The sequence below is a fragment of the Dermacentor variabilis genome, unplaced genomic scaffold (genome assembly GCF_050947875.1).
Source record: "Dermacentor variabilis isolate Ectoservices unplaced genomic scaffold, ASM5094787v1 scaffold_12, whole genome shotgun sequence".
NCBI lineage: Eukaryota > Metazoa > Arthropoda > Arachnida > Ixodida > Ixodidae > Dermacentor > Dermacentor variabilis.
The window spans coordinates 9738219-9754614 of NW_027460280.1; the positions used below are offsets into that span (position 1 = coordinate 9738219).

At 46.3% G+C, this 16396-nt stretch overlaps 1 protein-coding gene across 11 annotated transcripts in view; it reads left to right on the forward strand.

Annotated features, from left to right (window-relative positions):
* Vps8 (vacuolar protein sorting 8) overlaps window positions 1–16396 on the forward strand; it is a 947651-nt gene that overhangs the window by 235758 nt on the left and 695497 nt on the right. For 10 of the 11 annotated variants that reach the window (XR_012825005.1, XM_075677146.1, XM_075677136.1 and 7 more), the window contains 2 exons: window positions 5618–5740; window positions 8835–8915. Coding sequence is in view for 10 of the 11 variants with exons in the window: in XM_075677146.1 (XP_075533261.1) it covers window positions 5618–5740; window positions 8835–8915 (204 nt within the window). In the remaining variant the exon portion in view is untranslated. The remainder of the gene's footprint in view (window positions 1–5617; window positions 5741–8834; window positions 8916–16396) is intronic. The other variant, XM_075677140.1, reaches the window with a different exon arrangement.

Genomic DNA, 16396 nt, shown 5'->3' on the forward strand with positions numbered 1-16396 from the left:
CAAGAAGGCAGTGTGTTTGGGCCCAGTTTTATTTTTTATATACATAAATGATTTGCCTTCCTGATTACATGGTAACATCCGTCCGTCGCCGACCATTTATTCGGACCTCGCGGGGACTGCGGAAATGTCCGAATAAACAGGTGTCCGAAAAAGCAGATCAAGAAGAAAAAAAAAAAAAAGTCCTTTATTTCCACGCACTTATTCGGGCTCGGCAGTAGGCTTGAAGAAATCGTGAATGCGCCATTGCACGCTGTTCCGTTTACGCACAATCAGATAAGCCTGAATTTCGGAGAGGGTCGTACGGTCACTATAGGCGGCTGAAAGTACAGCCGCTGCTTGTACACGCTCCATATGCGACGGCAGCGTAGCATATGGTGCGTCATCTTCCGACTCGAAGTCATCATCCGGCGGCGCAGTAGACACCTGGCGAATTATTTTGCCGTCGTCGAGTTCTGCGCATGTCAGTACAGCAGTATCAGCACCTGTGAAACTGTCATGAGACGGTGTCCGGAATCGCAAAGCAGCCACTGGGCAGGTCTCTAGTGGAATGTCGAGCAGAGGAGTGACGAGGTACTCGCCATCAGGGACTGGTGGGGAAGACAAGAGTTCAATATAGGCTATTGATTTTGGCGGCAGGCGAATAAAGTCGGTGGGGCATGGCAGCACTGGGGTGCATCAGAAGGTTCTGCGAGAATTGGCAACTCAAGGCGAAGGGTACTGGCAGAACAGTCAATAAGAGCAGAATGCGTGGAGAGAAAATTGAGGCCGAGAATGAGGTCGTGAGGGCAATGAGCAATCATGGTGAAGAGGACAGGAGTGTGGCGGCCGGCGATGCTAACACATGCCATACACATGCCGATGATAGGCACAGTACCGCCATCCGCAACGTGGACGACGCGTGCTGACGCTGGGGTGAGGAGCTTGTTCAGTCGTCACCAGAAGGCAGCAGTCATAATAGAAACATGTGCACCTGTATCGATGATTGCCTTGACAGGATAGCCTTCAACGTCATCGTCAAGAAGGTTCTGGCTCGTGTGTAACGTGAGCAGAGGATTTGAGGGCAGGGTGGACAACGCAGCTTCACCTCCAGAAGCTGCAGTGCCTAGTTTTCCGGCTGGATCCGGGAGGCGATAGGCGGCGGAAAGAAGCGACGGGGTTGGGGCGAACGAGACTGATGGCGTCGAGGTGAGGGCGAGCGGCTGTAGCGAAGGTTCGGGGCAGAAGCATCAGCGGAAATGGGTTCATGGCGGGTGGCATAGGGAACAGAAGGTCCAAAGGGGCGGGAATGAGCGGCGGTGTATGTCCGAGGAGGTGGTGGCCATCAGTTGCGGCAGTGACGAGTGGCGTGGCCGATGCGACAGCAGTGAAAGCAGATCGGCCTGTCATCAGGGGTACGCCATTCGGACGGGTTGCGGCGAGATGTGGCAGAAAAGGACTGCCGGGGACGAGGAGAGCTGCTAAAGAACTGGGGAACCGTGGGTGTAGACGATGAACGCACGGAGTTGAGGCCCATGTTCTCAAATTCCTGTCTGACGACGGCCTGAATCAGTGCAATCATGGTTGCTGGTGGATCGGGAGGCGTCGCGGAGAAAGCTGGCAAACAGGCGGCCTCGAGCTTGCGGCGAACAATACGAGTTACGTCGTCACAGGGGGTGGTCTGACGCAGTCGACCCTCACATGTCGACGTAGCAGCAGTGTTGGGTAGCCGCGTGATGCGATGTGTGATACGGCGGCTCTTAGCTTGTTCAAGGCGACGGCATTCTTTGTTGATGGCGTCGATAGTCGAGACGTGGCTGAAAACAAGCAAATTGAAAGCATTGTCGACGATGCCTTTTAGCACATGCGACACTTTATCTGCTTCAGACATAGTATCGTCAGCTTTGCGGCAGAGAGCCAAGACTTCGAGGGTGTATGAAACGTACGGCTCTGTAGATGTCTGAACACGAGACACAAGAGCCTTTCTCACGGCAGCCTTGCGCCAAATGGGGTCGCCGAACAGTTCCCTGAGCTTTTCTTTGAAGCTGTCCCAACTGTTTATCTCATCGTCATGCGTTTGGTGCCACACGCGTGGGGTGCCGCCGAGATAAAAGATGACATTGGCGAGCATGATCGTTGGGTCCCACTTGTTATTAGCACTCTCGTGTTTATAGAGCTTGATCCATTCGTCAACGTCCTCTCCCTCCAGGCTAGAGAACACACTAGGGTCGCGATGTTGGGCAACCGTGATGATTGGAGCAGTCGGACAATCCGAAGCTGTTGCAGAGGTGGTCTCGTCACCGGGAGGCATGGTGACAAGCTCGATGTACCGACCACTCCGGAGTTCCGTGGTGAGGACGGGGATCACCGACCTCCACCAGAATGTTACGTGTGGAAAGACACAGATTAAAGAGGCTATATACAGGCTATTTACACTGGAGCCAGATCGCCAGGCCGATACTCTCTCGCGCCAAGGGCACAGACCCACTTCGTCGTCGTTCTCGCGGCGGCTCGTCCCTTGAGCATCGCTCGATGATATCGTAATAATATGTGAATGCCACGTAGCTAGACAGAACCAAGGTAATGTTGTTTGCCGTCACTTGGAGATGCTCAAAAATGTTTTTTCATTCCGCCTAATTAGATAATTAGTCTCAATTAATTAATCAACTCAAATATAATTAGATTAATAGTGTAAATGAGAAAATTGTTGAGCGACATGAAAAACTCTCGATACAGCTTTCCATTGCTCAATACATGCTACATAAAGGTGTTTTTCCGAGCGTCGAAAAAGCCCGCGAATGCACACAAAATTGCCGTACAACTGCCCACTTGAGGCACTTCACTTTGGCTCAACATTACCAACAACATTACCTTGGTCCTGTTCAACAATGTGGCATTCACATATTTTAAAATTTTGGCTGAAGTTACGTGGGACACACTGTATATCTAAACCGCATGTCATCATATGCTGGGTTCCTGCGCATAGAGACATTGAGGGCAATATGCTTGTAGGCAAACTCTGCACATTTATAGCAACAAAATTGCCTAACTCTTCCATAGCTGTTGCCTACTGGCAACATTTTTGGGGTATGGGAACCTGTAATAAGCTGCACTTAATAAAACCACAGTTGGGCAATTGGCCATCGACAACAAAATCGATGAAATTATGTCCTGTTCTGTCGTCTTAGAATAAGGCACACGTATGACACACACAGTTACTTGCTGTTTAGTGAAGAAAACCACAATCCGTGGTCGATGTGGTGAGATGCTGACCATCCTTCACATTCTGCTGTAGTGTTGGAAAGCAGAAGCTGAGAGAAAGGAACGCTTTCCTTTAGCGTACTGGCAGCATAATATGCCTCTCCATCCGGCACTGTTTCTTGGTGCAGAACTGTTTTTAACAGCAGAGCTTTTTAAGCTTGAGTTCCAGCCGTGCTCGGCGCCCACACAAAGCTCAGCGCAGCTGTGCAAAGGGAAGTGGAGAGGAGGAAAGGCTAGGCAAGACAGAGAGGCAACAGCTAGGAGCGCGCTTTGTGGTGCAGGTGTTTGGGTGAGGAAGCGCGCAGGAGGGGATTGGCTGTGCCTAGCAATGACCTATGCTCTGACGTGCACACGGACTCCTAGTTGAGAGACGTGGTGTGCGCCAGTGGGGTCAGTGTCCGATTCACTGATACGATGGGCAGACCTAGGAAGTTGCTCTCTCCCAAAGAAGACAAGTCACGGCGAAGGAGGAGGAGGCGACAAATGGGAGGCCGCGCAGGGCACGAGGAGGAGAGGTGATGGGAAGGTGTTTCTGTGCGGTGCGCCATTTCGAAAGATGGAATCCACTCATCTCGAGCACCAGCGGGAGCTTGCATGAGAATGCTGTCAAGGAATCGGCGGCACTGCCGACGGTCGCCTCCCGCGCTGCCGCTGCTTATGCAACATGGCAGCAGCTGCTGTTACCTCAGTGACACAGCTGCTTGCAGACGTTGCAACCTACTGCTTCCACCACCTTAAACGTTCACATCCATCACCCCATGTGTCCTCCAAATGTAGTTCGCAGTGGGTGCTCTTCTATTTGTCGTCCCAAACTGGCTCAGGACTGTCTGAGTAGCTGCATACACCAACGCTTATTGGCTATTTCTATTGTTTTCTTGACCATCACTACCACGTGACAATAGTGCACTACCGGGCTGATCCCCAGTGGAGGTGAAGCAGGCTTTAAGCACTTCCCATACAGGGGCCGATCCCAAAAATAGTCCAATACAAGGCCGAACCCTTGCAGAGGTGAAGCAGGCTTTAAGCACTTTCCATACATGGCCCGATCCCGAATATAGTGCAATACCGGGCTGAGCCGCGGCGGAGGTGAAGCAGGCTTTAAGCACTCCTCATACACAGGCGGATCCTAAATATAGTGCATTACTGGGCCGACCCGCGGCGAAAGTGCAATTTGCCATTAAGGGGCACACATACACAGCTAAGCTGGTCATCCTTCACAGAGTGGAAGGGCACTAAATTTTTTTTATACTAAAGTAGTTGTACGTTTCTTAAGTTATGTTTTCCTACATGTTATCAGTCCTAGAAATTCATAGCACATTCTCTCATCTGAGGGTGTTGCTGTGATAGTATCACTTTGTATAGCATGTGCCTCCAGTCCCTTGTGTTCAAGGGCCCTGCTAAGGCAGTAGGGCTTCTTGCAAACTTTTGGCACTGCAAAAGGCTGGCATAGTAAAATTTGTCAATTTATCTCTCATGTTCCTAGTACGCATCATTAGTAATTGCCATAATTTTATTTCATATACACTTTATGCACTTTACTGTGCCTGTTTTTAGGCCCCTTTAGAGCCACATCTCATCCACTTTATGTAATTCATTACTCTATTGCCAACTCATTAACGCTCGCCTTGCACTCTTTGGCCATATATAGCTCTTGTGCCAGAAGATACCAAATTCATCATTATCATCAGCTGTCAGAATGCTGGTATAAAGCCACTATCCTAATGACCCAGGAGCTACGGATTTGACTCAACTGTGAATTCACAATAATATCGCAGCATGCACTTGGACAATGCCAGCAATGAAAGGCATGAACGCAGAAGACCTCAATGCGCTACTGAATTTGCACTTCACAAGCTTGGAACTGTGCAGTGAACTCGTAAAAAAAGTGTAAGCGAATTGAACAGACCAACTATATGCAACGCATGCCACAATCTGATCTGTCATGGCCACTTTCCTGTTCAAGTCACGTCAACTCTTGGATACTCTAGGTGTGCTGAGCGACAACTTGATAACTGGTGTAATTTGGGGAAATCAAAACAAGTACACGTACCAATACTGTCGTGACTTGAAACAGTATTATTGCAGACACCGCAGAAATGCAGTGTGAGCACAGCTCCTTCAATACCGATCACTACAAATTCCTACAGGGTACAGTAATGGCTTAAGTGTCATGATATGACCTATAATGCTTTTATGTGTTTTCCTTTCTTACATATGTAGGCACATTCTTACTTTGAAATCAGTTGAAGCTCATATTTTTTTTGCTCCTGTAACCACGTAACCTGTAACCACGTTACAAGCTTGTAAGCACGTAACACAGTAAAGCTGGTCTGGGTGAAGGCACGTTTTGTACATATTTTATTGGCTTGCTGTGTTGCAGGCAGACCCAAACACACTGCCGCTGCTGAGCTGGCAGTTTGTGGTTATCCAGGTGTCAGCTTCAGCACGGATCATTGACCCTGTACTGGCGTTTGGTCGCCATAGCACCATCTTTTTTTTCCAGGTGAGATGCATTTCACCTTGCAGTCGCTGGCTGAGTGAGTATCTTTGAACCTATGGAGGTTCTTTGTTCACAATGCACAAGAGTCGTGATTAGTTTAAATATGTGGGAGTAAATTTGGGGTATCTGATTCGTAGTGGTCTTCAGTATCAGTAGCAATTTGAGCTGTCTGTCTCATCAGTCAACAAACTGTTCAACAAACAGTTGTGCAACAAGCTTCTTTTCACTAGTGTTGCATTTTGTTGAACCTTTTCTGAGAGAGGGTTTTCTTTGTAATTTCTGTTGTGTGGATGACAGTTTTTTTCTTTTTGTCAGCTCTCAGTCTTACTTCACCAGCTAAAAAATGCTAGCTCTTTACCAGGCAAAAAAAAAAGAAAAAGAATCAATGCACTGCTACACACTGTCCTTTATGCTTAATATAATCTTTCACGTTAACTGATACTCACTTCTTGTGATTTGTGTGCAGTTATTCAACATGGGCTTTCACTGCATAGGAAACCACCGTCCCTTTTATTTTTGATGTTGTATATGCACTCGCACAACTTATTATTTGTCCCATGTAAAACCAACCATCATAACAATTGCTCTTTTTGTCGCACCGTTTACTGGCCTAAGGAGGAGTAATCTTTCCAAGCTTATCCAATGCCTAAAAATTACGCATTGTGCCTATCTTCTTGTGCCTACAGCAATCATGTTTTTGATTACTGCACCTCACTCTTCCTCATTGAGCTGTGCTTGTGATGGTTATGTTCCACATTATGAAGGAGTAGCTGTTCAAAACTGTGATAACAGCACAAAGACTAGGCAGACGAAATACAAGTATCGTATTTTCCGGTTTATAAGCCACACCTTTGTATAAGTCGCACCCCCCTCAAAATGGCAGTCTTTTTTAAAAAAAAGAAAGTGTATAAGTCACATTGGTGTACAAGGTGCACTTGTTCATTCAGTAAACGATTTAAAAAAGAATACAGTGACGTTTCACTTCATGAATGCAAGTCACGCGCAAGCGTGTTTGTGTCATTCCTAAAGAACTGCAATAGTAATGAGCTGGACACTCCAGGCACAGTTATGCCGTCGTGGTCGCCGGGATGTTCTATATAGAGTCCAAGGGCGATAACATCGTCCCTGTGCACCATATGCTGTATGTGCAAGTGGCGTGAGGCAGTGAGCCAAATCATGCACAAGGGGGGAAAGTGGGAAGGTAGCAAGGGAGGGGGGGGGGTGCTTGTACTCTGGTAGCAACTGCGTAGTTTGGACAGCAGCACGCACCATATCTTGAAAGCGATCTGCAGATGCGAGGACTTCGGAGTCAGTTGACTCGCGGTCGGCCTGCTGCCGCTTGCGTTGCTTCTCCGTCCTTCTTGCACAGCGCTTCACAGCTTGATCACGAGAAGAACCCGGTATGTCCATAGCATCCATAGTTTTTATTTTAGAGTTATTAAATCATCGCAAAAAGGAAAGAAACTGCACTTTCTTGCATGACATAAATCTGCCTCACTGAGAGTTGCTTGTACCACATCGTAGCCAGGCTGGCCAGGCTTGCTGATGTGAGGCAGCCTGAGCGTGTGATAACAGAGAGGAGCTGATCACCAGGGTCACACCGGGTTTGTTTGTGTACGAGCTGTGCCACACTGTCTGCGTATGTGTGGGTGCGTGGGCGTGAACTTGCACACCTCCACAAGTATCCCCAAGGAAACTGGCTGCCACTGTACACCATATGTTAGACCTTCGCTAATTTTTCTTGCCAAAAAATTGAGCACACATTCGATGTCTAATTTGTTTAGAAGCTTCAATGTTATTTTTACATTAGTATTCTACTTTGGACACATAGAAAGCAGTGCGCATTTTGATTTGGGGCATGTTAGAATAGGGCAACTACTGCCAAATGACTTAGCAGTGTGTTTTGAAGTTTATTCTGCATTTTGTTAAATTCGACCTATCACATAATTCGATCAATTTCGTCAGTTCCGTCCTGGTCAAATTAATGGAAGTCGACTGTATAACTATTTCAATATTTATGTCTTGTCCATAGAAAACCATGTACAGTAAAACCTTGTTAAACCGTACCCGTTTAAACAGTAGTTTCGTTTTAAAAGTTGTAAAGTCAAACCCCTCACTCAGTGGCCATTGAACATAATGTGTTTTGTAACCGTATAAACTGTACCAGCTTATTGCGTGCGTATCAGTTAACGCATAGTGTTAACTATGCGTTAACTATAGTGTTAACTTTCCGTCCCGAAATCACGGTGGTGCTTCGGCCTGGCAGAACGATGAGCCTCAGAGATCAGAATGACCTCCAAGCACAAACGCAGAGGGCACTTAGAAGGGTGAAGCCACATCAATGTGCATGCCGCGCATGCGTGTCAGCGTGGCTGAGCGCATACGCAGCCCATGTGTCCTGTTTTAGAGGTAATGTGCCGTGTGTGTGCAAAGTGTGGGCATGCCAAGATTACGTGGCATCTTGTGTGCTGCCTTCCTGCTTGTTCAGTACTGGTGGTTGCGTAATCTTGAAGTTTCCGAGATGTGTTGGGGGCGGAGTGTGGCTGGCTTCACTTAATTCGTACTGCCGATGTGAAGATATCGATACGGCATGAAGCTATATATAAATAAAGGGAAAATCAGACATCCACCCGTTCGTAGCAATTGCTACAAAGGAAACCCATACGGGTTCCTCGAAAGAAAAGCTGCAGAGTTGAAGAAAAATTCGTCCTGGTCTGGGACTCGAACCCGGGACCACCGCCTTTCCGGGGCAGCTGCCCTACCATCTGAGCTAACCAGGCGGCTAGCAGATGGCAGGGCGAAGTCGAATTTGTCGCCAACACGAAGCAAAGGCAAGTGTTTGACGTAATAGTTCTGCGGAAACCCGCAAGGCGGAGAACCTTGCGGGTTCTCCGCCTTGCGACAATACAATACTTACAATATTTGTGCTTGTTGTTCAACTCGAGCCAACTGTATTTCAGCTGGGTACACATGTGCAGCGCCTGTTCACTTCTTTCTAACTGAGTCTGCTCATTTTGCCATTTTTAAAGATAGCTTATTTTGTGACTACTGTTTTGTGATGAGCACACAGTTTTTCTGGAATAAACATGTTTCGCAGGTCAACATTCCCAGCTTGGACAAGATCATTTTTGTGCCCTTACAGAAGATACAAGTGCAGTACACAGTCCAGAATTTTACTGTAAGTTCCTCTTACGCAATATGCAGTGTTTAAAGAGATCCACTTTCTTTGATAATACAGCTAATTGGATTAAGTTTGTCCACAAAATAGAGTTCATATTCTTCTATTCCAAATATAATTTTAGTTTTTCGATACCTTATATCTGGTTATATTTATGTGCCCCCTGGAAGGGGGAAAAGTTACCTGTGCAAGATTTAGGCTTCATACCAGGCTATTGATAATGTCATAAAATGGCATATATTGCTCCTTATAAACAAATAATTGCAAAGCTCTAAAGCCTTTGATGCAAAAGAATCAGATGGCCCATTGAGCGAAAAAGCCAGTGTCTGTTGTCTGTAACAGCGAAACGGCACCTAAATTCCCAATGGCTGTGACGCCATGTCACAAGCGTGCCTCGATGGAGCACAGCAGGCGAAAGGGAACACCTACTGCTGTGGTAGCACACCAGGTGCTGCTTGAGGGGAGAGGGCATCACCGCTACCTGCCTCTCTCTCACCCCCCACTGGGCTTAGCTGCTACGCTCCTGCCGGCCTTGGTGGCCGCTGTTGTTTCCTCTGTCCCTCGTCGTGCAGGACGTTAATGGCATGCTTCGTTGGCACTGCAGTCTGCTGCTGCTGCTTGCTGGCTCGGGCAGCTCAAAACTCGGACTGCTCAACGGCGTTCAATTGGACATTAATGCTTTCGCATTTACAACTTCTAAGAAGTGCTTAGGTGTCCTTGGATTTTATTTTAGCTTTATTGTACCATGTGGTCTTATTTAAATGAAAGCAGATTTTAAAAAATAGGATTACCTCGATGCAATTATGCTTTCTTCTCTATTCGGACAAAAGATAGTTGAGCAGCTGTTGTAGTCTGTTTGCTAGTTACTAAGATTGGTTAACTTCTTAATTACTGCTATTAAAGCCAATATTGCAATGGTAGTATGGGAGGTGGGTGCCGCAGAGAGTAAAAGTAACTTACATAAATATAGAAACGCTATCCATTCTTAAGATAATTGGCTATGAAAATTTACATTTTCCTGCTTAGATATAACTGAGATTGGGTGCATGAAGAGCACCCATAGAACTGCCCATGTGATGCTTCCCACCTTGTTTGGTTTCTTTATGGTGATCATTTTACCTGCCAAAGATCTCGGCAAGCTACAATTGTCTGCAGTGCAGGCGTGCAACGAGGGATTTGAGGCATCTGCATGCCATCGCAGCGAGCTGCTGTACATTCATTCATTCAATTTATTGATAAATCACAAGGGATGGTTGCAAACTGTCTGGACCGATAGCCTGCATTGGCGAGTGGTTGGTCTAGTGGAAAATACATTGAACAGGTTAGCAGTGCAAATATATATGTATACAAATAATGAAGCCTGATAAAAAAAAGAACATAACAAGGCGTGTTTATAATCACATCATTACAACATATAACAGGTAAAATAAGTAGAACACACTGACAACAGCATGTGAAAAGGACTGTTTACAAATCTTAATATTGCCAATACAGTATTTTCACACCACTATATAAAGTTCTGTGCTACTTTTAACTACTAGGCTAGGGTAGTTGATTCCAAACTTTTGTCCCGTGAAATTCAATTAATCATTTTCCATATAAATTACAGCATGTAGGCAAATTAAAATTCTCATTTGATGCATGTCTATTGTTATGTGATGGTAGGGTTAAAAGAGCGGAGGAGAGGGGAAAGCTGGTACCTATTGTTTTGTTAACAAAATGGGCAATCTTATAATTATAAAGTGTCGAAACTGATAGTGTACGTTGTTCCTGAAATATAGTGTTCTTAGCATTCACACAGTTACCACCTATTATGCTTAGCGCTCTCTTTTGTAGTCGTAGTAGTGGTTCTAGATATGACATATACAGTGCAGTCCACTTATAACAATACTACATATAACGCTATATATCGGTTATAACGATGGGTCGACATGAGAGTGTCATTCTATGCATTAGGTCTATGGGGAAAAAAACCATTTATAATGATAGGTTATTCACCGCATATTGGATATAACAATCAAAATTTTGCCGTCTGGACGGTGTTTTCCATGCCAAATAATCGTAACATTTGCATTGCTTAGTTCCCTGAAACGAACGATGTCGAGACGAGGCGATGTTTACCTCCGTAAGTTCGTATCTGCCGCCATTACCGCGCAGCACGTCCCGCCCCGACCGCGCACCGGAGAGTACCTGAGCAGGCGCAGCGTGCCACAAGTTGGCGCTAGCTGATCATGCGCGTCGGCCACAGTCGCTCCGAAAGAGAGAGAAAGAAAAAAAAAAGCGACAAGCGGCACGGTGGAGCCCGTCCAGCGTCTCTCTCTCGCGATAGCAGGCTGACACCACCGAAGCAGCGTGCAACGAATGGTTCAACCCACTTCGAAGATGGCGCCGACAAAGCGCAGAGCTGTGTCGCTTGCCACGAAGGTGGATATTTTTCAGGACTCTCGATGCGGCTTCAAGGTGAGTGCCCTTGTGAAGAAGTATGAGCTCACTCAGTTAACGATATCAACCATCTTGAAAACTGGGAGCACCGCGATTGTGAAGGCAGGAGCTATCAGCGGCCATGCCGATCAGCGGAAAAGGGTTAGAGACCCTTTGTACGCCGATGTTGAAGAGGCGGTTTACCAGTGGTTCATCACCAATTGCTTCAAAAAGGCGGGCTTTGTGCGTAAGGACGAACTTCCCCAACCCACTGAGACCAACATGGTGGAAGCCACTGGCATAACCGAGCTCTGGGAGCTCGTTCCTACTGGTGACACAGGTGGTGCGTCAAAGGAGGAGTTTTTGACTGCAGACAGTGCTGCCTCGTTCTGCGATGAGGTCACCGATGAGGCGATCGCCGAAGATCTGCTGTCTCGACCGACGGCAAAGTTGTGTGACGGTGGCTACGGCAGCAGCGACAGTGACAACGAGATTTACAGTGGCTCCTTGACCCCGACCTCGATGTCCATGCAAAGTGCACTGTCGTTGATAGACTCCTTAATTGATTTTGTACATGCTAAAGGATTACCGCCAGTGTTCGCGCAGCCGCTGGAATCCATGCACACCGCGGTTGTGAAGCTGAAGCTGCCGCAAAATCAAGTGCAGATTTCGGACTATTTCGGCGCACCTAACCCTTGACACAGTCATTGGGGCTAGAAATAAAGTTTGTTTTTCACAGCCTACTTTCTACATTATCTGTTCTTTAGAGCAAGTAGCGAATTCGAGTTCGGAGCTGCAGAGGTATGTTCCGCGTTTCTTATTTTCAAAAAAATTTTTTAATAACTGCAGTCCAGATATAGCGATCATCGGTTATAATGATCATATTTTTCGTCTTTCTCGATATCGTTATAAGTGGACTGCACTGTATGTTACACCCCATGATTCTATACTATAGCTTATATGAGAATGGCAAAAAGTAAAGCGCAATGTCTGAAGCACAGAAAGGGGTAAAGCAGTGACATGCTTAAATTAGGGTACAACCATATGCCACCTTTGTGCAAACATTGTGGATTTGTTCTTCCCAATGAAGGTGTGGTCAAAAACATACCTAAATATTTAAAAGAAACAACTTGTTTGGTTGGCTTGTTGTGCAGATAGAGCTTTATTGATGTAGTATCAGTGTTCTTTCTTCTAGATCGAAAAACAACGTACTTCATTTTTCAGAATTTAGTATTAATTTGTTTTCAATAAACCAATTGCTTAGCTATGTCCACTCGGACATTATGTTGGCCTGTAGTGCTGACAGACTATCTCCTGTGAATTTTATGGCTGTATTGTCCTCGTACATTAATGTTTTAGAATACACCAGTGTTTTGGGAAGATCATTTATGTACCATGAAAGAAGTCCAGGGCCGACTACGGATCCTTGAGGTACCCTGCATACTATGGTACTGTATGTGGACTCATTATTGTTAATCACCACTTTTTGTATGCACGAGGACAAGTAGCTCGAGAACAACTGAAGTGAGCTGTCGCTGAAGCCATAACTTTTGAGTTTATATAACAATATATTGTGAGAAGCTGTGTCAAATGCCTTTTTGATATCTAAGGAAAACAGGGGGAAGGCGGGAGATAGAAATTCAAGACGATGAGCAAAACAAGAACAAGGTGAAAGCGGGAGCCTATGTTTCGACAAGTGTACTTATCTTTTTCAAGATGACATACACTTTCCTCAGCACAGTATACAGTAAAACCTCTTTAATTCGAAGTCATTGGGACTGCAAAAAATCTTCTAATTAAGCGGGTTTTCGAATTAACTGAACACACAAAAAAATGCAACCCAAGCAAAAAATTTTGCTGCAGGAATGCGCTACCTTTATTCAGCGATTTTTCAATTACTTAAAGTAATCAGAAATGCTGGTTTGCCGCATCCTGTAGTTCGAGGCTCCAAGGGTCATGTTTTCTAGTTGGCCAACTACGTGCAGCATTTGAGAATTTCCACCGTGGCACTCAACAAAACTGCGGATAACGTTCTGCGATCTGATAACTTCCCCGAGAGCGGCTTGGGAAGGCTCGTTAGCGTCGTCATCGTCGCTATCATCGCACATGGTCGCATCAGCGGTAGCTTCACTCTCCAAGTTTGAGTAGCTCGTTTGTTGATCATTTTCAAAGTTCAGATACTCGGTGAAGCCGACTGCACCGGATTCGCTATCCTCTGCGCAGAGTGCATTGATGTGGTTGCGATACTCGGCTCCTCCTTCAACAAGTGCACACGAATAGTCAGCATCAATGGTGCTTTCCTTCAAGAAGCTAGCGTGTTCAAAACACCGCATGACCAAAGTGGGTTCCACTTGCTTCTATGCATACACAATAATACATATGGCCCCCGAGGAGGTGAATGGAATACTCCTTGCCATTGTCGTAGCAAAGGAGCATGGGCTTGAGCAGGTGGTGGCGGTAAATCTTCCTTGTGTGGTGAATGACGCCTTGGTCCATTGGCTACGAGATCGACGTGGTGTTCGGAGGAAGAAATACCAACCCGATAGCTTTCAGGTGTGGGATGTCACCATGCACCGGGCAATCATCAACAACGAAGACTACATTCTTGCCTGTGGCCACGAACTTGCGGTCAAGCTGCCGAACGTAATTTTCAAATATTGCGCCTGTGACCCAGGCTTTCTTGTTGTGCTGGTAGATAAGCTCATCCCTTGGCGGCAGCCGTGCATTTTTAAAGCAGCGAGGCTTGCCACTCATTCCAACTACAAATAGCGGCAGCTTGTGTTTACCTCACATGTTCATGCCGAACAGAACGGTAATTATTTCCTTGCCCTGCTTTCGACCCTTGACCACGGTGTCCTTCACTGTGAACATTTTTGTGGGCAGAATCTTGTAAAAAAGGGCTGCCTCGTCAAGGTTGTACAGATTGTCTGCACCGTACTCGCTAAGCAATGGAGCCAACGTGTGTTTCTTCCAGTTGTCGACGTCGCTCTCGTTTGCGTTGCCACTCTCGCCACAGACGGCTACGAAAATCAAATTATTGCGCTCTTTAATATGGCTGAACCATCCATTGCTACACTTGAACTCTTCATGCCCAAGTTGTAGAGCCAAGTCGTTGGCCTTCTTCCGCAGTATCGTTCCATTGACGGGAACGGGGGCTGTGTTTGCTTTCTGCAGCCAGCAAAGTAAAGCTGATTCCACATCTTGGTACGTGGGAGCCCGTACTCGCGACATATGTGGTGTTCTACTAAATGCTCTGTGTCCCATTTCATTCCGTGAGAACTGTACCTCGATCCCTACATCCTTTGGATGCCTTGTCATCGAGTAGGTCTTTGTGAAAAACTCCTGTCTTGTTAGAAAGGCCCATATCGCTTGGTTCGTGAAGTCACTGATGTCACCTTTGAAATCGTTCCAGTCAGCCTCACAACGTCCTCCGTTTCGACCGCCAGTGATATTATCCACGTCGCCAGGCACTAGCCCTACAACTCTCTGCTTGCCATAGATATCTAGCAGCACCGGGACGGCATTTTTGTCCCTGGGGCTTGTGTTGCAATACAACAGGCGCTTATGAGACATGGCGTAAAGGAAGACAAAGACTGGCATCTGGGCTTGGCACGAGCTGGTTACCATCTTGGTCTCTGGCTTCGCTGCTCTTGTAAATACAGTGTAAATAGTCTCTTTTGTCTGTCTTTCCGCATGTAACAATATGTTTGATTTGGTTTTCTAGTATTGAAAAATAGAATACGAAGCATGCTTTGTGTTCTCAAATAGCATTGCACCTTTACAATTGCCTAGTCTCTGACTGTAGACACACCGCACAAGACATAGTGAAATGGACATCACCAGAAAAACCCCTATTTCGACGGCGTTTGCTGTTGGCCCACCCGAAATCTCAGCTATTGCTACAACTCCCGATGGTGCGACCAACTTGACGGAACCCAGTCACGGGGAGTTGCAATGGTCGCGGTTGTCGGAGAGCGAGGGATATCGCTGTGTCGCTCACTTGAGAATTGCACCATGTGAAACGGCCTTTAGTTGTGAGCAATTAGATAGCGTATATGTTGCTGGTATCTCATCGTGGGATGTGAGCTCCGAAATGTGTTTAATGAAGGTGAGGCAAGTTTGTTTTTTAACCTTCAGCCTGAGAGGAGCCTCTGCTTTAAAGGCCAAGTATATGACATAATCGTTCTGCAGAAACCCGCAAGGTGGAGTGAGGTAATTAATAAAGGGAAAATGAGACATAAACCCAAACGTAGCTAAGTGCTACAAAAGAAACCCACACAGGTTCCTTGAAAAAAAGCTTCACAGTTGAAGAAAAAAAAAAAATTCGTCCTGGTCCGGGATTCAAACCCGGGACCACCGCCTTTCCGGGGCAAACTAGGCGGCTAGCAGATGGCAAGTGAAGTCGAATTTATCAACAACTCAGAAGCAGAGGCAAGAGCTTGACGTAATAGTTCTGCGGAAACCCGCAAGGTGGAGAGAGGTAATTAATAAAGGGAAAATGAGACATCCACCCAAACGTAGCTAACTGCTACAAAAGAAACTCATACGGTGTGCCATGGGTTGAGAGTCAGAGTTCTTTATTGTGCATAATAATAAGGTTACAAATGGGATTATACATACATAGAAATGGAGGTCCCATAGTCAGCAGACTGTACAGGGGACCTCCCATTACAAATGAGTAGGATATGTAAATACAAAGCAGCTATATGCAAACACACAAGACACCATATTAAGTTAGTCACAAGCTAAGGCTGTGACTAACTTAACCCCCCCCCCCCCCCCCCGAAATTTTTTCATGCTTTCCATGCACCGCCAACCAAAGCAACCTCGGGCGCTGGAAATCATTCTGGATTTTGTCTAGAATGTCTTTTTCACGCCCGAAAAGACATTTCACCATGACCATTGCGAACTGGGGCTGGATTTCGTGGCAACGCCCATGTATTGGGAGTGGCATAACGCAAGCAGCCGCATCCGAGCACAAAGTTTCAAGGGCGTTTTGATGGCGAACGGGCTCGCTGCAGCATCTTGTGGAGGCCGCGGAATCTACGGAGCGCATGGAT